Source organism: Mycteria americana, chromosome 20, assembly GCF_035582795.1.
Source record: "Mycteria americana isolate JAX WOST 10 ecotype Jacksonville Zoo and Gardens chromosome 20, USCA_MyAme_1.0, whole genome shotgun sequence".
Taxonomy (NCBI): domain Eukaryota; kingdom Metazoa; phylum Chordata; class Aves; order Ciconiiformes; family Ciconiidae; genus Mycteria; species Mycteria americana.
This window is the reverse complement of record NC_134384.1, coordinates 2,421,913-2,442,542: the sequence shown is the minus strand read 5'-3', so window position 1 is coordinate 2,442,542 and position 20,630 is coordinate 2,421,913. Positions and strand designations below refer to the sequence as shown.

Below are 20,630 nucleotides of genomic sequence, written 5' to 3'. Positions count from 1 at the left end.
CTTTGGACATCTCCTGTGCTGGGCTGAATAAAAGTTGCCTTTCGTTAAGCTGAGCCATACTTAGCCTGTCACTCCCTAAAAGGCAGTACTCTGTGTTTGATTTTCAGAATTATTCCGGTGGTTATGGTTAGAAACGTGACCAAGAAGAGGGCACACAATGTACCACACCTATCAGCCAATAAGTCTTTGCAGAGTTTTTTTCTGAGTCATTTGATGAGTTTACCGAGAAAAACAATTTTTTACTTTTGTCAGCAGCATTGCAGAGCTGGGGCTGGTGAGCTTGCAAGGTAACCGGACCCTGGTTTCTGTCGATAATGAACTGCACTAATTAAGAGGGGGAAGAGCAGCCAGATTTTCAGAGGCTGGGACAGGGCGCTGGCAGCTGCAGAGCGCGTTCCCGTCGTGAAGAGGAAAGCGTGTCGGCGCAGAAGCTAATGGAAAGAGTGACGACGGGGCAGGTGACACCCGTCTGGGTGCTGCTGTGAATCCCTGGGTGTCAGGAGGACCGTGCCAGATTAGCACTTGTTCAAACAAGATTTGACATGGCCCTGGGTTGGAGGGCCAGGTGATTGCTTGACAGTTAAACCTCTGATTTTTAAGGCGCTGAGAACTACTCAGAGCTGCAGCATAGCACCCACCACCGCTGCAGTCAATCTTCCCATTAGCACCCAGCTATGATGAGGATAGGGCTGTCTGACAATTTATACCACTGCAAGTATGTAAGAAATTACGCTAGCGCATAAAAACCAAGCGGAAACATTTCCTTCTGCCCGTGGAAACAGAATTTGGCGAGGGTTTTGGTGAGCTACAGTATTAGCGGGAGAGATGTAAAATCCTATAAACAGTTTTGTTCCAGGTGGCCGAGTTGGTTTTTGCGGATCTTTTCCTGAAGGAAGTCAGGAAATGTTCCTGAGTTCAGATACTGTTGCTGGACTTTGTTATTAAGTCTCAATTTTTCTTTAATTAAAATGACTGGAGGCATTTCTATCATTCACATTGTCTGGTTCTGGGGATCTGTGTACAAACCATTATCAGCTTCATATCTGAAAAGCTGGGGTACCTAAAGCAGCCGTGAAATTCGAGTAATGACAAAGAATGGCAAACTAAGAATGGTCTGTAAAGTATTATCAGATCTTCTTACAGCATGAAACTACATTGAAATGCACTATTGAAACTGGTCCCTTATGACTCTGAAACACTTTACTGGAAATCTCATGTTAATGTGTGCCTGTGGTCAGTTTTTGACAGCATGACTCCTGCAGATCAGCACAGTCTGATTATTTTTTTTTAAGGATTTTTTTCGGATAAAACAAAAGCTTTTGGATATTTGAAGTGAATAAATGTGGAGTCGGGTCAGCAGTGGACCACGCTGACTGCAGTCGCTCACGGTAAGTGGCGTGCACGGGGCACGGCTCTCCGGTGACAGTGCCGGAGCAGGGCTGGGACCTGCTGCTGAGTTTCCCCGACGTAACCGGCCGTTGGTGAGTAGGTGTCTCGTCTCCTGTCGTGCTCCCGGGCTCTCCAGGAACGTCTGCTTCGTTAGTCATTTCAACAAGCCATTTGTCTGCAGCAGTCTGGTGCTTTCTGCTGTTATTGAGATGTTTCCATTACCATAGCAGTGATGCCAGCTCGGTGGGGTGATGTGAGCGCGGCAGTCTTCATGGCAGAGTGAGGCTGAGCATCGGTCCTGGCAGCGGTTGGAGTTTGTGTAAATGACAAGCGAATGACACGCAGCTTAGTTTTTAAGTCCCTAGCGTTGCGGCAGCTGGCTAACAACCCTCTGCGCTGCCTTGGCTTGTTGTTTGGGTCGTAACTACTCTTAGTGTGCCCTGTCACAACGTGCCTGCCATGAAATCCCGAGGGAGGAGCCCTACCGTTAGCTGGGAGTTGCCTGGCTGGGTTCCTGGGGAGAGGACCCGTCCCCGCTCCCGGCGCGCTCCCCGGTGCTGCGCTACGCAAAAGGCTTAATTATCCTGAGGGTGCCTGGGGGAGTCGGTTCCCATTTTACTGTCTGAGCTCATCTGCATCATCACGCTGCTGTGTTTCAGAAATCCCTATTTCTCCTTTTCCTCTTCCTTCCCAGAGCATATGAGAAATGGCTTGCTGTTTTATTGAGGATATTTTCATGTTGCTGTAGCTGGTAGGTAGATGAGAGCCTCCCGTAGGCAGGCTGCCTGGCGAAAGCCAAGCCTGGGTGATTCACTTCCATCAGGACTCGGTCCAACGCATGCGGAGATCCCTGCTGATGCCAGCCCGCCTGCTCCGAAAAGTGAGGGGTTTGGACCTCCCCCAGGCCCAGCATTTGAGGTAATCGACTGCCATCATTGCACACATCGTTTTTCATTTTTAATTTTTAACGGTCTGGATTATCTCCCCCCCTCTGACACGGTTCTCCTCCTCCTTGCCCTCGCGGTGAGGATCGTGCTGTTGCCGCTGCCTTGCAAATGGTCGGCGACAGGACAGCGAGGCAAGGGACGCCTGCCCAGGACCATGCAGAGGTCTGTAATGGAGCAAGGCCCTGGACCCCGATAATACGACATTTCGCTCCTGTTCCTGTGTCACCCCAGCATCTTTCCTCCGCCGACCTGGCTGGCAGTTTTTAACCCATGACTGTTTCTTGCCTGCTGGCGTTTGGCTGACCTCTCTTGAGCGTCAGTTCAGTTACCAAAAGGAAAAAAAGAAGTAATCCCTTCTTCTCATCTGCAATTTACATAATTAAGTAAGAACTCATTGCCTCTTCCCTCGTTTCCTCACCGAGGCTGGGTGTGCACCGGGCTGCCTGGGAGCGCTGCCAGGGCCGCTTCCTCTGCTCCAAGCAAAACTTTCCCTGCCATTACGGGCAGCGGCTGGGAATCGGGGAGGACGGCAGAGGCTGACAGCCATGGGCTGCCGAGGATCCCTCCGACGCCTCGGCAAGGGCAAATGCAACCTGCTGTGGATTTGGACCTGTCTTTTGGCTGTTTTCCAGTGCGAAGGCAGAGGGCTGAGGGAGGCACGTTTGGTGCATTTGGAGTAGTTTCAGCAATACTGTGCGCAATACTGTGACTAGCCTGGGCATAAAATCTATTTGCCTAGTCTTCCCCTGAGGACGGATGTATACTCAAGATTGAGCTTGGTTATCAATACCTTACTCATCCAGCAAAAATTTATATAACAGCCCTGGCCCCCAGGCAGTGGCAGGGAAGATAAACCTGCATTGCAACAGGCACACGCTCAGGCTGCGGCTCTCACCCAGAGCATCGTGGCTGCTCCGGAGTTTGGCTGTGGGATTAGAGGGGTGTCTTTGCCACCTCCATGCCCTCTAAGTCCATCTGACCTTCCCTACTGGGTACAAGTAGTCCAAGGAGTTTTTTTTAACTGCTCGTTTTTCTTTGTAGCCTGAACTTAGCTATCTCCAGAGGGGTTACAGAAACAACCAAGCTAGCCTTGGAGCCAAAAGCATGGCGAACCAGCCTGCGCTTTGCACCAGTGCTGCCACGTTCACGTGATGGCATGCCCCAGCTGGCAAACTGTGGTTCCCTGGGGAGAGTCTGGATCCGAAACGTCAGTATGAGAATGTGCCTGGTCTGCTCAAGGACCTTGGCTGCATCAGTTTTTCTCAGCAGCTAGTGCTTGCAGCAGGGTAATCATAGACTTTGCAGTCAAAGTCTTTGCTTGCGGGAAAAACTTCCCTGCTGCCACTGGGCTGGTGGACTTTGAAAGGATTGAGTGAAATTTCTGTCCTTCTGCAGGGTGGTAGCTTTGGACTGTGCATAATGATCACCTAAGTCACCCATGCTCCTGAAAAGCAAATGACTTCTCCTGGCACCGAGGTGGGAGCTGTGTCATCCCAAAGTCCTGCCCTCTCGTACCTGGGCATCTCCGGTCTCCAAATACCAGGGACGTGCTGATGGAGATAAGTGTCCACCCACCTGAGGAGCAAGCCTGAGAGCAGGGTCCCCCATACCCGGCGGGTGAAGACCCCGCGTGCCAGGACAGTGATGGAGAAAGGTCTGCCAGCTTTTTGTGTCACGCTCCTTTTCCTAGCGCGCCATGTCCCGTTGCCACAAACCCTCCCACCTTGGGGGGTTTGGACCACTGGCAACCCGGGGGATGATGCCACTCAGCCTCCCGCACCCCAGTGCCTCCGTGGGAGCCGGGAACGGTCCCCTTCCCAGGAGGGGCTTGGCAGCGCGACGCCATGCCGGGGGGAGCCCCATGACGTAACCCCCAAGATGGTCCCTCCTTTTGGTCACGTCCTTCTTCCCGAATGAAAAATGATACGGCGATGCCAAGACTTCCCGCCTCCGTAGGTTAGGGAAACACCTGTGGGTGAGAGAGTTGGTCCCTTTTACTAGCTCATTAATTCAGTAAATTGCAAAGGGAAATACATGCTGGGAAAAGCAAGAGAAATCCCAAAAGTTAATCCAAGAGTTATTTCCTCCCGATACCTGGATAAAAATGTGTTCTTCAGAGCTCTTCAGGTCAGATGTCAGCGGGGCAGGTGAACCCACATCAAAGAACAAGGTAAAATACTGATTTTATCCTTTCGCTCTATGTGCTCCTGTATATTTCCTTGTATTCCTGTAATGTGTCTCTGAAAGGATTTTTTCCATGAATAACCTTAATTTTCAGTGCTAGCAAAACTTGTATTTGAAGTATGCTATGTCTGAGGGAAAGCATTTTCTTTTGTGATCAGACCTTGGGATCTGCTGCTTCCAGTCGCAGTTACCTCCTGCTGCTTCTGAGCCAGTAGACTTTTACAATTTAATTTATTATTATTATATTATATAAAATATATTTATTATATTATTATTTATTTAAAAATTTAATTTATCTGTATTTATTTTTCTGATGAAAATTTTTCGGAAGAACTTTGTCTATTTACACGCAAGCTTTTACTGCTATTTTTTTTTTCTTTTGCTTCTTTTGGGATCTTCTGTTAAATATTTGGTTTTATTTGACTTTTTTCTCTTGCAAATGGGGAGTAAAGAAGAAATGCGTAAGAGATACTAGTCAGTGTGGGGTTTTTTAATACACGTGTAGAGGTACAAGTCCTATATAAAATAAGTGTATTTTCATCAGGGTTACCATTTAGGGAAGACAGAGAGGCAATATTGCCTTCCTTGAAGAGGTCTCCCAGGCAGCCAGCTGCCTTCGCATCCTGCAGCAGCATGAAGGGATCCCGCTTGTTCCTCTGCCTCTTCTCCATGGCGTGCTGGTTGAATTTGCTGCCGACAGCCGGGAACAAAATCTTCCACTTTGGACCCTGCAGGATTTCAATGAGCGTGACTGAGATTAGGTCTGGTTTCACCGCAATTAAAGCCAACATCGTAAGTATTGCTCCGGGCTCTTGTGGAGCTGGGGAAGCTCCTTAGTCGGCTGCTCCCGAAGCCCCTCTGGAGCCAGCATGTCCATCACCGTCTCTATCTCCTCCCGTGCAGCAAGCCAGAGACCCCATCAGGACCCTGAGCATCTTGTCTCACCCGCACTCTCTGCACAAGGTTAAGGTAGGTGTCCTCGCTGTGTCTCTAGTTTTTCTCTGAATAATTTTGACCAGCTAGCATCCTAACGCCAGTCATGAGGTGTGCCGGCTCAAGGCGTCTGGGGAAGTTGTTCAATACCATGACTTCTTCTAAGTTCCTGCGAAACAGATGCTGGCAGACAGCGCGGGTCAGGGAGGATAAAGTGATGCGGATCACGTATGCGAAAAGAGGTGGGTGTCCCACTGCCGGTTCCTGCACCGGGCTTTCACCCTGACTGTCTTTCCAGAAATGGTGGGCAGAGATTTTTTTTTTTAATTGCGTATGATGCTCCAGTTACAGGAGCTTTAGCTGCGGCTCCCCACCACCGCGGTCAGCGGAGGCATCGCAAGGTGAATCAGGATTTGGGTAGAAAGCTACTAAAGAGTCCAAAAGCAGATGAATGTGATCTTGGGAGGCAAAATATATTATAAATAAGTATTTTGCAGCTCTCTTTCTTACACTCTAAAGCACTAGACATGGGCCGCTGCTTCAGGTCTCAGCCTCTAATACCCACCTACAAAATCACCTATTTATTTTGTTGACTCAGTGAGACTTGCTGAGGATGGATCTCCTGGAAAATCAGTCTAAAATAATTTCCTATATATATTATCAGTTTACATCAAGCATCACTGAAAAAGCTTTGTGAGTCAAAACATCCCGCTGTGCTCAGCTGCCGTGCTTGGCGTTAGAGATGGTTTACTCTAGAGGGGGCAGAAAGGTTGGTGACTACACATTTATAGCACTTTGGAAGACCTTTTAAAAATGAAATTTATTCCTTAAGTCTTCAGATAGATGCTGCATCACCCATCACCTCTTCAACTTCTACGTGGACAAAGTTTTCAAACACTGCAAGACCGAGGATTTGTACGTCAACCGCAAAATCAGCAGCATAGCCAACTCCTTCCTCAGCGTGAAGAGGAAACTCGGGCAGTGTGTAAGTCTTGGGTATCGCCACAGTTTAGTTTCATCTGTTAGTATTTGGTATATAAATAAACCTAAGCATTTTATAAAGTTACAAAATCTTTATTTATAAAAATGGCTTTAACACGAATACGAAGAACCATGACGTGAAGAGTGCGTATGTCCACTGAGAAATTTTTATACTTGCCACGCATCAGCCAACTCCCACGTTAGTTCTCAAGAACGCTATTTATCCTGTCCCTCTCTCTGTCAAAGTAAACTCTGTTCTTAGCTGAAGTCTGATCTAAGGACCTGCAGCCTTTTCCAGAGTTTAACAAGGTCTCCGTCTATACAGTAATTTCCAGTATAATTAGAAACTCGTCTCTTATTTTTAAAAATTAACCTTCCAGACTAATGACTTCTATCTTATTCTTCCAGCATGAGCAAAACAAGTGCGTGTGTGGACAGGAATCCACTGAGAAATTTAAGCAAATACTTGCAAACTACGAAGGGGTAAGTTGATGACTAAGTCTACTAATTAACGCAGATACTCAGATTCTCTTTACATTGGGTTGTACTCGCTATCTCTGCTTACAACTTGTTCCTTTATATCACTTCAGCTGAATGTCACATCCGCAGCAATTAAATCCCTGGGTGAGCTGGACATCCTGCTAGACTGGATGGAGAAATCTCGTTAGGGAGCAGAAGGCATTGACGACCCACCAACAGCCGGGGCTAACGAAGCTGCTGGGCCATGGCACACGCCAGCGGTGAACGGGAAAATGATGTACTGTATCAGTGCGGTTTCTCACTGATTGCAGCTGTGTTCGATCAAACACCGAGTGTTCCGCTAGCCAGGTACATAGGCGACTGCGTCAGCAGAGTCTTGCATTAAAATGGAAATACCGAGTTTGATCAAATGAGCACAGCGCTCGCTTAGCTGACTTCTATCAAAGGCTGCTCTCCAAGGGAAAATCTAAAAGGGTTTCTCTTGCTAGCAGACATAAGCTGTGATCATTTAATAAAAGTATTGTTTAAATTATAAAATTTTTGTATAGGGGTTGTATATTCATGAGTGCGGAGTGCCTGCTGGAACTACTCTGGTGTAGTTAATGCTGCAGAGCAGTGCTCATAGATGTGGGCTCAGTCTTATGTGACTGCTGCCGCTGATTGCTCTGGCTGAAACAAGGTGCAGAGGGGGAGAAACGCTTCCAAGAATAGGTCCTAGCAGGTATGTCAGGCCCTAGAAATCTACGTTTCCTTTTGAGATGATATTTTCTGCCTTATCAGTAAAAGAAAATTTTCTATGCAAGATATGTGGTTGCTGAATAGAAAAAGGTTCTTGGATGTATTGTGTAATTTACTGACACTCAGTAGTGAGTTTTGTGGAAATCCGTTGCAATTACTGTAAATAAACCCCACTTGAAACTGTGCTGAGTCTGTTTGTCAAAATTCTGAGGAATTATATGTTTCGTGTTGGTGAGACTTTCTGAATTCACCGCGGTGCCCTTTCATAGCAGACACTGTCGCTCCTGGTGATGCTAGCATCCCAGAGGAGATGCGTCGTTCCTGGCGTACCAGAGACACCAAAGTTTAGACCTGAATGATACTAAATCACCCCAGCTTGTCCACGAGACCATTTTTATTGTCCGTAATGTATAGCTCTGGTCTGTTTTCACCCCTTTTGGGCTCTTTCAGCTGCCAGAGGCTGCACACACATTGCTGGTACCCACTGGTTCTGCATGCTCTAAATGCCTTTTCCACTGTTTTGCCACAAGGTGTTAACAGGCGTATCGCTGCAGTATCTGACACGTGTGGACTCATGTGTTAGTAAATGAACCAAGACCACCCAGATCATCTCTCAAAGCAGCCAGGAGGTGTTACATACTCCTGGTGTCAGGGCCCAGGCAAATGCTGCTTATTAGCACAAGCTGCTTGGAGAGCAGTCGGATGCACCCTGGTAGCACCCTAGTCCTAATATTTCAAGTGTTAAAGTCTTACTGCTGCATTCGTTAGACCTAAGGCTTGAGTAAGACTACAGGGTAGACCTCTGACTTGGTGCATTTTGTTCTAGGGATCAACTAAGCTGAGCAAGGTGTACTAAAACTCCTGCCGGCTGTGGTGGGTGGCATGAGCACAACCAGGGTGCTGGGCTGCCTGCTCTCCCCCGGCTCTGAGCAGCTCTTATTGCTGTTAGGGTCGAGTCATTGCTTCTAGGTCTGAATCCTTCAGGCCCGCACAAACCTCTTCTCAACACCTCTGTTCCCATGGGACAGGCCAACACTCTCCAGCTCTCCCTTTCCTGCCCACAGGCACAGGTGAGCTCCAGCAGCTGGGATGGACGGAGGGCTGGCTGTTCCCAGCTTGGGCGATTTCTAATGATGCTACAGAGGTGACACAGGAAAGGCTTTAGCTGCAAAAGAGGCTCTTTAACAGGATTTTGTTATTATGGAATAAGGTCCTTGTGTCCTCAAGGAGAACCTTGTTACTGCTTTGGTTTCATCCCCATCACAGGAGGACCTTGGTCAAGACCTCCGGCAGCACACCGGTATCACCGGAGCCTGGTCTCAGTCCGCTGGGCGCTGCGCCTTTCAGCCGGTGCCGGCAGAACAAAGAGCTGCAGAGGAGGAGGAGACTCCTTGTCTCTTCCCAAAAAAGCCCGGTCGGTGACCCGGCTGGATGAGCTCACCAGCATTTGCCTATAGCGCAGATGCATGTGCTTCACGCTGAGCGGGATTTGGTGATTCACTTTTAAAGGAAAGATCTGCTTGATTGCTCCCTATCCTTCGTCAAATATTTGCTTATGCCAAAGAAAAGCCTCTCGGGGCTTTGATTCTTTTAATTTGCTTTCTCATGAGTTTTTGCAGTGTGACTTTCATTTGTCCTGGTGCCAGGGCATGAATGGGTGAATACATCCCTCCACACTCTGTCAGTGTTCACGAAAGCCAATCTTTCAACACCATCGCCCTTGAAATCAAACGTTTAAGAATGATGTATCTTGCACATACCATGATTTTCTGTTAAAGAAAAACCATCAGGGTTGAAGCAGTGATGCAATGCGATACCACGGCTCGTCACTGACCAAAGGAAATCAGCCGGCACGTTTGGCGAACGCTCTGGGGAAGGAGATGGGGCTGCTTGGCGAGGTCCCTGTGGACCTGTCCATTGATGGTGGTGGGCTCTGGATCACGGCTTGAGTGAGAAGAGTGGGTTTTATCCCACTTCCTCAGCTTACGCTGTTACAATTATTATTATTTATCAGATTTCATTGATTTTGTATCCCGGGCGGAGGGTTGCAGGTCTCAATCCACGCGTGTTTTATTGCTTTCAAGACAAAGTAAGTTTACCCTTTCCCACCCCCTGCAAAGCCCTGCAGCAGCCCAGGGACGTGCCCCTTCGGAGGTGAGGTGCCAGGGCGAAGTGTCAGCAGTGGGAAGGAGCAGGAGCCGCAGGCAGGCAACTGCCGGGGCTGAGGGGTGCAGGCAGAGCCGACTGGCAGCCCACCCACGTTTAGGCTCAGCCTAAACACCTCTCCCAGGGGTTTAACTCATTCTTACTGCTTCCAGCGCAGCGTGGGAGGAGCGGAGCTGAGAAAAGGATGCCGGTGGGCAGGTTGAAGAGGAAGCAGATTTGCGAAGGGAGAGCAAAAGGGGTTTTCTCCTCTCAGAAATTTCCAAACCTTAGCGTTCTCCTGCAGCTTTATGACTGCTCACCCCCGGGGACGCTTCCCAAGCGCACGCCTTTGCTATTGCACCAGAATAATTCAGTCACTTCCAGCAACTCCAGGCAGGCGTAGACCTGTCCTGGCCCTTCCTCACCTTTTCCGATATCCAAGCCCCTTCCCCCCGTGCTGCCGAGGGGATGCAGCCCGGGAGATGAGGCAGATGAGCTCTAACCTGACGTTTGAGGGCCCAGCCTTACTATCAGTAAGGTGATGACCATTGCGATGTGGATGTGAGAGCAGCCCTGGAAACACAAATGCAGGGCTGGGAGGGGAAACACAAATACCACGGGGGCTGCTGCCCTCCTGCTCACCGCGCGCAAAGCTCATCTCAGTGCTTATTGTGGGGAGGTCCATGATTCAGGAATAATTTGGTTTTTATCTTTGATTAAAACTCTGTGTCTGTAGGCTAACGCAAACAGCCGTTGCCTGACACCTTGCTGAGCTCCCATACCGTTTTCCTTTTAAAGTGCAGCTAATATTTTGCTAAACCAGAAATGTACTTGTGGTGTTACTGCAAGACCATCAGCTCAGGCTCTAGCCAGGGTGATGCTCCTTATTCTTTATATTTTATGGTTTGCTGTCAGAGCTGCACGTAACCAACACAGGCTCAGGAATTTGAATTTATCTGTGCAGTTTCTGTGCCTTTTCTCCTGAACAGCTCTGGCCCTGCCAGACACCTCCGCAGCCCCCCTCTTAGCCAGGCAGCCACCATCCCACACCCCATCCCATCCCTGGTGTTCTGGGAAAATTGCTTCTCTGCTTGGTCACAACTTTTTCATCATTGCTGCTTCCTGCATTGCTTTATCCGCAGGGTATTCGGCGTTCTGTCCTGCGCCTACCTGACGGACAGCAGTGTCGTGCTGCTGTTTGGAAATCCATGCATCAATAAACTGCTTTTCTCTTCAGCCATCCGCTCTCGAAAATAAGACCAAGAGACAACATTTAATTACAGTCATCCTCGTTTCCGCCTGGATAAACATGAAGTCAACCAGGGAAAACGTGTGAGTGATATGTGGCTCAGGTTTATTAAGCAAAGGGTGGGTTTTTAAGGCCACCCTCAGCGGGGTGGCTCTGGGGCAGAGGAGCATGGACTGGGCTCAGTTGTTCTGACTCCAGGTCAGAAATGGGAGATTTTTGGTTCAGCTGCTCTGGGGAATTTGGTTTGTACTACGCAAATACAGTGCCAGTGAACAGCAGTGCCTATGGCCTCGTCAGCTATACAGCCTGCTGATAGGTTCTCATGCTAATTAATGGCATTCTGCGATCGATTCCTGCTATTGATGAAAATGCACATGAGATCGCTCAAAACATTTCCTGTTTATCTCCATTAATTGTGGGTTTCTGCTACCGTCCCGTGCCGTTTGCAACACCAGCTGTGATGCTGTAATGCTGCAGTAAGAGGAGGGGAAAGCCCCCACAAGCGCATCCTCACTGCGTCTCTTGGGTGCGCTCTCCCCGGGCCCTCCCACGGACTGCGAGTCCCCCGAGTCTGCTGAAAGCCAGTGGTTTTCTTTATTGCTTGTGCATAAAAACACTTCAGACCATGTCTGGTCTGCAGGTACTGCCCTCCGGATGAGAAAGCTTAGAGGAATCAAAAGCGCGAGTTGTTCTAGAGGGTTTTCCAGCTGCCTTGAAAAGAAAATGAGATTTTTTTTTAAAATGCGCCTTCTGGCCTTTGAGAGCCCACAGTGTTGCAAGGGCACCGGTGGGGCTGGGGTCGTCGGTGGGCTAAGCCGCTCGAGCTCCTGCCGTTTCCCAGTCCGACCTGCTCGCCCAGACCTGCACCTCCAGCCCAGCCACCCCATTCGGCATCACACGATTCCTCCTAAACCGCCGCTCGAAGCTGAATTTAAGCAAAAAAAGGTCAAGCTATAGCAAATTGTGGTAGCAATAAACAGTGCTGCTTGCTGACGTCTTGCTCTGATCCTCAAGGTAGAGCCGGTCCCAGTTGCTGCCACCTCTCGGTCCCTTGCCTTCAGATCCGGCCCTCCTCGCTCGAGGGGGACGCGGCCGGGGCAGCACTGTCCCCACTGCAGCCGCCCTGTGCGATGCTGCTGGAGGTGAGGAGGAAGGCGGAGTAGGCGAGGTCAGCGTCCTCCTTGGAGCTCTGGGGAAGGACAGGAGGACACCGTTAGGTGGCCGGGGACGGACAGCAGCACACGGCAGGGGAAAGGACGGCATTAACATGGGCGGCACCGCAGGGCCGTGAGCTTCTTGGGATGATAGGGGCAGACTGGACGAGTGGGACGATCTGGCGGTTCACGCCGGTGCCGATGCGAGAGCATCGTGCCTTTGCTTGGCCCCGGGAAGACCCCAAACGTTTGCGAGTTTGGGACTCCGTGGCATGCCTGTCCCTGTGTGCCAGCATCCAGCTCACCTGTCCTAAAGCTGCTGGGTTTTACTGGTTTCCTGACAGTTGCCTTTATCGCTCCAGTTCAGCTCTCGGCACTTACAACACCTACGTATCGCCTTCGGTTAGCGACTTTGAAAAAGAAGGGCTTGCATCTGGCGCCTTCGGTTACTGCTGAGCGGTGCCACTCGACCATGATCTTAGCCAAGGGGAAGGGAGGCAGGGCCACCAGAGCAGGTCACAGCCCTTGTGACGGCAGAGACCTCCCTGCCTGCCTCAGCCCCCCGAGCCCCTGCCCACACGGGAGCACAGCCCTGGGGGAAGGCCGGGAGGTGGGATGTGCTCTGGCCCCTGGTCATCTGCTCATCCCAGTGTTTCGTATTTATGGTAACAACCCAACCCCAACCTTCCTCACGCTAGCTGGGGCTGACTCGGCGCACCGGGTTATTGTCTCTGCTAAAACGTGGGGTCAGGAAAGGGTTGAGGTCCCCCCATGGAGGCTGATCTGCAGCAGGTGGCCTGATCCAGGTAAGATGGAGAGCACCTGGGTATAAATAAGGCCCCTGGGAGAAAGCAGCTCCTTTGGCAGAGGCTGGAGGGCTGCGGTGATGCCTCCCAGGTCAGCGGGCTCTCTCCTGCCTTCTCTTACCCTTTTTGCCTTCTTTGTCTCGGCAGCGCTTTCTGGGGTGGCCGTGGTGGTGACGAACTCTGCAGGGAGAGAAAGGGAGGTGTTAGGGCGTGAGGGCCATCGGCGGGCAGGCGTTTCTGTGGCTTTTGCAGGGCCCTTCTGCAAACCCCTCCCTGGCACCCCTCGCCCTGGGGCTGGAGAGCAAGCCCATCAGTCAGCAACCTACCGTCCCCTCCTATCTGAGTCTCCTGGCTCTCTTTCATGCAGGCGTTATTGCTTGCGCTGTACTCCTTCACGCTTTCGAAGTCCGACATGCTGATGTTTGTCCTGTAGCTCCCGACGGACACCAGGTCTGTTAAGAGGGAGGAGGTAAATACCCTGCGTGCTCGCTCAGTCGGTACGAGCACATAGGCATCCGAACTGCCTCCGTGCAAGGGGACACCGTGCAATGCCACGGGCAAAGCCCACGGAGGGGAGGTCTCGGCCCAGGCACCCCGCATGCTGGGTGTTGGAGCCGAATGGACGGGGTCGGTGGGAGGAGCAGGGTCCCTTGGCTGCCCATCGCACGAAGGGGTACGAGGGGAGCAGCTCAGCCCAGCAGAGATGGCAGCGTGCACAAGGCATCACCTTCGTCTTAACGTTGCTGACGTTTCTTGAGAGACTAGAAAAGGCAGGGACTCACCGGATCTTTTCAGCTGTCTGTATTTAAAAACGGCGAAAGCCGTCACGAGGATCAGGAGCACGGCACCAACGCAGCTCAGGGATAAAACAAGCGTATTGGGGCCGTGGCTTTCACCAGAGCTGGAATGGAGGGAAAGGTATCACAAAGCTGTGAAATACTTTTTTTTTTTTTTTTAATTATTCAAAACTGAATAACATATATGAATTTCCAGCAGTCTAAAATCTATATAGAATGGTAAATCTGAGTGAGCATGATGCAATTCAGTTAATGCACTGGATCCCAGCACATCACAGGGAACAAATAAAAACGTAGGCCAGAGGTTGTGCCAAACCAGCTACATCAGCAGCTTGGTTATAAATGTGTGAAGGAAAGCTCTCTAATCTTGACAGAAGTCTTTTCAATTAGGTTTTCTGTACCTGGAATCTTTAATCGTTCCCTTCTGGGACTGTATTTTCTCGAGCTAGAGACTAATTTCGAGACATCTTGCCTTTTGCTGTAACTTTTTTGCTTCTTTTCCTCTGATGTTTTGAGCTAAGTTCTTGGGGACAAGACTTTTTGTTGTTGTTGCTCTACCACACAGGCAGTGTGCAGTACCAACAACGGGTTAATATAAACTTCACAAAAATGATAAATGACAGAGAGAGAGAAAACTAACCTTTCCGAGTCAGCTGGGCTCTGCACCCCGGCGTCGCTGTAGGCTCTTCCTTGGGGGATAAAGCCACCCTCGGCGCGGCTGGGGGGCTCGGCGCGGCTGGGGGGGTCAACGCCCAGGAGCTCGAGGTTGTGGCTGGCACCGCTTCCTACGTTTCCCAGGGAAGAAGGGCAGTTAGTTGCATGAGCAGCAGCACGGAGATGGCGACACGGAAACTAGTTGGGCGTATTTGGTGCACGTGGAACTGCAGTGGGTTTCGGCTGTCCACGAGAGGCTCTTTAAAACGGGGTTTAGAGATCTGAAATAACCTCATTCGAAATAATTTATTGCAAAAAATCTCAAGTAGGGTGTCTCTGCCTATATGCTTTTGAGAAGTCTTGCATTTCTAAGTTCTGCCTCTAGTATTTCCTGAACAAATTTTGAATACTTAGTTTGCTTTTATTTCTAGCTCTTTGCCTGCCAAAGGCGGTGAAATGAGGCTGTTTCTCTCTGTTTTCACTCGGACCATCACCCACTTAAGATGGTTGCATGTGGGATATCTAGTGCTATACTTTTTTCTCTGCTCCTAACAATATTCCTTCCCAAGAAAAATAAGATACTACACCAAAACAGAGACTAAGCCCCTTGCTGTCCAAGGGGAGCTGGTGATAGCCCTTCCTTTTCTGCTCCCTACTGTTTTCCTGTTTATTAAGATAATAAGCTCGCTGGAGCAAGACGCGTCTCTGAACTACATGTGCCCTTCACCTGAGAGGTGTCGGATGTTGCTTAAACTAAATGATGCTACAAATTGTAATAGCAATAATTAGTAAGGACAAGGTTAAAAAGTAAAAATGGTGTGGAAGGAAGTGATTTTTAGACTGGTGGGTTTTTTTTATGACCGGGAAGGAGAAAAACTGTGAGTGGATGAAAACATCTATGACAAGTTGTGCAAAGTCAGGGTGATCTCGGCACCTAGGCTGGGAGGCTGCCTGGATGAAAGCACTTCTATTTTGAGGTGCTGCAACCTAGTGGATATGGAGAGTACTCTTCTCTCAGCAGAAGGCAGCATGATTCACGGCCCTGAGGAGCAGGAAAGCCCCTGCCTGCCTTTGCCTTGGAGCTCACCTTCAGTCACCCACAGGTAGACTGCCATGGTTTCCCCGAAGATGCCGTTGTGCTTCACTCCACACCAGTACCACCCTTCGTCTGTCTTTGCCACTGAGGCAAAGCTTAGGATAACTGTCTTGTTGTCAGTGTCACAGGTAACGTCTGGCCCCGGCTGCCTTTGGTCGGAAGCAGGCATGGGGGTGCAGCTGGTGCTGCTCCACTTGCACCAGTACTTCTGGTAGGAGTAGTACTTGCATGGATAAGAGCAAGTTAAATCGACCCGTGAACCCACTTGCACCTCCACTTCCTTCTTTCCCTTCAGTCCTGGTTCTCCTGCAAGGGCAAACAGAACGTCAAGGCTGATGTTAGTGGTTTCAGTGGTGGGAATGGTAGTCAACAGGTAGTGGTGCTGCTAGAGGTGGTGAACCAGCAGATGTATCTTTGAGGGAAAGTGCTCCTTACATTGCTAAATTAATGGTAAGGATGCTGTCTATGCATCGCTGGGTGGAAGCTGGGGGGCATTTTGCAAGGCTTAAATACTTGCATGAGAAACTTTTGTGAATGCTTTCCCATAAAACTGAAACCTTGTGTTTTCATTGTAAAGCTACTGGGGTGGGGGGGGATTGGCACAATGTTTTGCCTTATCAGATGAAAGTTCAGAGTTGGGCCTCACATCTCTTCCCAAAAAGCCAGATCTGCTCCTTTGTGGTGCTCAGGAGCTTGTTTTGTACCTACTGAGCAGGGAGGGAACCGCCAGTGCGCGAGCTCGTACCGTCTATGATCTTCAGCTCAGTTGACGATTGCTGCTCCTTCTTGTCCTCTGCCATGCACCAGTAATAGCCTTTGTCACTGTCCTTCAGCTGGTTCAGGATGATGGTCATGGTCTTGTTATCTGGGTTGTCGTACATGGCCACTCTTCCTTCATACAAGTTGGACACATACCCGGAGCTGTCTATGATCCGAGCACACCCTTGCTGTCTCCACTTGCACCAGTACCTCACCGTGGAAGTTTTTAGAGCCCCATAGTGGCATTCAAAAGTTACTGAACTTCCTTTTACACCAAATATCGTGGGCTTTCCTTGAGGAACGTTTGCCTCTGGAGATAAAAATGAAATGAGCATCGGTATGTGTCTAACTTCTGTCCATGTGGCACGCTGCCAAGAGAATAAACATCAGCAGACCAAAGCTGCTTTGGCTAAAGCAAGGCTAGGTGAAGCTCAGGGGCGCAGACGGTAGGAGACTGTCCTGGCACTGCTAGGAATTGGCCCTAAAGGATCTGTCAGGCCTTTCTTTTTCCCAAATTCACTGGGTGGTGGTTGTCTTTGGGTACTGACATTCCAAAGTGTTGCTCCCTTTGCTAGGGGAAGGGCAGGTCTTCTCCTTTCTGCATCTGTCATTTTGAGATTTAAGAAATTAAGACTTGAAGAGACAGTTTGCTTGCCTCAAACTGGTAGGCAGAATTTTCCTTTTGGAGTTTTGGGCTAGCCAGACTGGGGAAGATAACTAGCCACTGCTGGGAAAGTTGCGTCCTGATACAAGCTTTATTAGTGATGGTTTAGTACATTACAGATAGTTAAATGAATAGAAAGAAGTATCTAGATGAGAAGATAGGATAATAGCACTCTGCAAAGGGAAATTAAAGTTCTTGTTAAGTAAGACTGCTAGTGATGCTTCTAAAGAGAAGCAGAGATGAAGGGAAAAAACACTGGGAATGGCTTACCCTCATAGACGTGTACGTCCAGTTCCTTTGTTTCTCCGCTCTCCCCATAGACGCCGGCTCCGCACAGGTACAAGCCAGAGTCTTCCCAGTCCATCTGAGTTATCATGATGCTGAATGAGCCTGGAGTGTCCTCGTTGCTCAGCAGGGCTCGCCCCGTGTAATACTTATCAACATTTCCATAACTATCGATGATGTTATGGCAGCCGCTTTTCACCATCTTGCACAAGAATTTCCTCTTGCTCGCATAAGCCTCCCCGAAGCTGCAGGTCACGGTCAAAGTGCTGTGCAGCTTCACGTAGAAGAGCTCAGCTCCCTCGGGTACGTGCGGACCTGTGCATACAGAAACACCGGTCGGTGTCTACTGCCTGCTCTGCCGGTAACTGTGCAACTCCCCTGTACCTCCGAAGGCTTTTTTTAGCATAGGGTTTCTCCCTACTTTGCTATATTGTAGGATCACGTAGCCCTCCTGGTCAGAGCATGATCTACCCCGCTGTGTCCCGTGTGTCACACGTTTCAGGACTGAGGTCTCTCTGCTGTATCACCGCCCGCTCTATAGCGGGGTTTCTCCCAGAGCCTTCTTGCCAGGGGCTGTGCCAGGGTTTTGCACTGTGCTCTGCACCCTGGGCCTTGCCCAGCAGCGTGGTGCCGTCCCGCACGTCCCGCACGCGTTCTCGTGGCCTCGTGCACAGGCTTGGCTTGCACGGCCTCAGCCGTGGGTTGGAGGGTACGTTGGGGTGACAGGCAGTTCTGCCCTCTGACTGCATCTCCCTAAATTTTAGTGGCTGAGAGAGGTCAGCAGTTTCTAAGCAATGTTTGTGACCTTAAGATGAATTTGTTTAATCTGATTTTTATGCCACATTTTTGGTCAAAAAAAATCATTCTGTAAGAGCACAGCGGAAAACGAAAACTGCTGTTTCCCAAAAGCATGGAGCATCTTGAGCCCTGAGACTCTGGACAGACTATCTATGGAGCCTTATTAAAAAGGGGAGAAAAGGTAAAAGAAAATAATACTTTAAGGAGCCCCAAGACTGTAATTACCTTCAGAAACTTCCAGACTGACTTTGTAGGAGAGCCCTCTGCCATTGACACCAATACCGCACTGGTAGGTGCCTGCATCTGCCATTGTAAGCTCCGACATGCTAATCTGGAAGTTCTCTGCCTGTGGGGAGTCAATGATGGAGGCTCTGCCTTGGTAGCCTGGAGCAGTGTAGCCGCTGCTGGAGACAACGGTCATGCAGCTCGTGGCCGATTGCCTGCACCAATACTTTCTGTCGTGTCTGTTCACTCTGGTGGGAGGGTAGAAGCATTTCACGGTAACTGACCCGTTGAGCAGACCGTATACCTGCTGTGGTCCGAACACAGGGCTTGAGACTGCAAGAGGAAAACATGTTGGCTGTAAATGTCAGCTGTGCTACGCACTTGAGGGGACTGCAGAGCAGGTCGGGTGTACCGGGGCAAGCGCAGAGCCAGGGCTGTGCAGCATCACGCGGTCTGCAGGGTCCCACGGCAGTGATGGGCACTGATGGGGTAGAGACGCTCCCTGAACCCTGCTCCCCCCTTAGTAATGCCACCCAATGCCACCCACTCTTAGGCCACCCACAAGACCTGTGCCCGGACAGGTTACACTTACTTGCTGCCTTGGGGGGGTATCTGCTGCTTGCAGATTCAGCTGGGAGGAGGGCGAGTAGGAAGGTGAACGCGAGTAAAGTCATTTTTCTTGCATTCCCTGGAAAAGGCACAGAAGTTGGTGAATAATCATATTTGCACAATGATTAAGTTAATGATTAAGTTAATCATGCCTGGAGGATATGAGGGTTGTGGCTACTTGAGCTAGAGGGAAATATAGCATTTAATTGCTTTTGTCAAACGATTGAATGGGAAAGAGGGAGCTGATAACTCTGTTCTTGCCTGTGTTGCTGCATGGCATCGTGACTGCCTGTGGGTCTCGTCCCAACACCCCAAACTTCCCTTCTGTAAAATGAGGGGAGTTGTTCTTATGACAAACTTGGTTAATGCAATGCCTGCGAGCCACCAACGTGTCCGTCAGAGCGGAGTGCCCCAGGGCCAGTGTCTCACAGACAGGCAACAGCGGCGGTGTGCACAGCATAAAAAGTGATTTTGGCCAAACCGGGAGAGACTTGATCCAAAATCAGAAATGGTATCTGGTTTTACACTTGGAAATCAGCACAGCCCATCACAAGGCTGAAGTCCAAAAATGGTCCAAACGCCACTGAGCCCTGGCAGGCGTGAGAGTCAGGTGGCAACCTGGAGCTCAACTGCTCGCTCGACCCTTGCCAGGAGATAATGCTGCTTCTAATAGTTTAATAGCTGGGGTCATATTTTCTTGCAGTGTTGTTCACGCAGTGAAAGGAAGGCTTGTTCACTTGTGAGCCTGGGTGCCAAAGCCACTCCTTAGGGAAACCTGCTCTCACAGAATGGTTTGGTTTGGAAAGGACCTTTGAAGATCGTCTAGTCCAAGCCCCCTGCCATGGCAAGGGACATCTTTCACCAGGTCGCGTTGCTCAAAGCCGCATCCAACCTGACCTTGAGCACTTCCACTGATGGGGCATCTACAACTTCTCTGGGCAGCCTGTGCCAGGGTCTTACCACCCTCATTGTAAAAATTCCTTCCTTTTGCCATAGAGCAGAGTTCCCGTCTGAAGCCTGTCTTTAATTACTGCTCTTTGTTTCCGTGATCTCTTCAAGGACACACAAAAGAGAAAAAGAGTAATATTTTCACCTCTACTTTTTTTCTTCCCTCAGCTGCTGGTAAAGTTAACGAGACGCAGGGATTTACCCTTCACCCCCCACCCCTCCAAGAATCAGACTTAAACCAGTAAAGCACTGTCCCACCCGTATATCCAACAAACCTACTGCACCAAAATTAGCCCTTGGCCAGGACTCAAAATTATGGCTGTTGGGGAATGTCAAACCAAACCGTGTGTCTTGAAATGTTTCCGTGGTCTTCAGGATGAATATTTCTGACCTCCCCCTTGTTTTGGACGGAGTGATGGCTCAGAGGAAGCCAAGGCTCTTAATTCACTAAGCTGTTTTCTTTGGCCTGAACTGCGTGTGCGGTTGGACACTGCATGGTGCAGTGGTGGGAATGTGCATGTCCTGAGCATGGCTGTTGATCTACCCGTGTACTCCAAGTTCTAGAGAAGACAATCGGTGCCAAGGAAAAAGTCTTTATAAATATTCAGAGGAATTTGATTTCAGGGCTTCAAGTAACACAAGTTTATTAAGGGTAAATCCCGGTAGAAGAAAAAGGCTTTTATTTCCGTGTTAAGATGAAAGATGTTCTGTTGTGCTTTCTTCCTTGTATTGTGATTTCTAATTGCTCAATGGCCACTTGTCCATGGCTAATAATTAACTCACTGAGCA

General features: G+C 49.6%; 2 protein-coding genes across 2 annotated transcripts; one reads left to right on the top strand and one right to left on the bottom strand.

The window, feature by feature from the left end:
- Window positions 1–5,153: 5,153 nt before the first annotated feature.
- LOC142419217 (interleukin-20-like) lies at window positions 5,154–7,367 on the top strand. Its single transcript, XM_075521974.1, has 5 exons — window positions 5,154–5,312; window positions 5,424–5,489; window positions 6,286–6,438; window positions 6,843–6,917; window positions 7,025–7,367. The coding sequence occupies exons 1-5, from the start codon at window positions 5,154–5,156 to the stop codon at window positions 7,100–7,102; spliced, it is 531 nt and encodes a 176-aa protein (XP_075378089.1). The 3' UTR covers window positions 7,103–7,367.
- Window positions 7,368–12,103: 4,736 nt separating this feature from the next.
- On the bottom strand, window positions 12,104–18,958 carry PIGR (polymeric immunoglobulin receptor). Its single transcript, XM_075522036.1, has 10 exons — window positions 18,877–18,958; window positions 18,285–18,617; window positions 17,247–17,576; window positions 16,299–16,622; window positions 15,545–15,859; window positions 14,444–14,588; window positions 13,789–13,907; window positions 13,333–13,458; window positions 13,128–13,186; window positions 12,104–12,235 (listed from the first exon to the last, which is right to left on the bottom strand). Exons 1-10 carry the CDS (start codon window positions 18,956–18,958, stop codon window positions 12,104–12,106), a joined length of 1,965 nt encoding a protein of 654 aa, XP_075378151.1.
- Window positions 18,959–20,630: the final 1,672 nt, after the last annotated feature.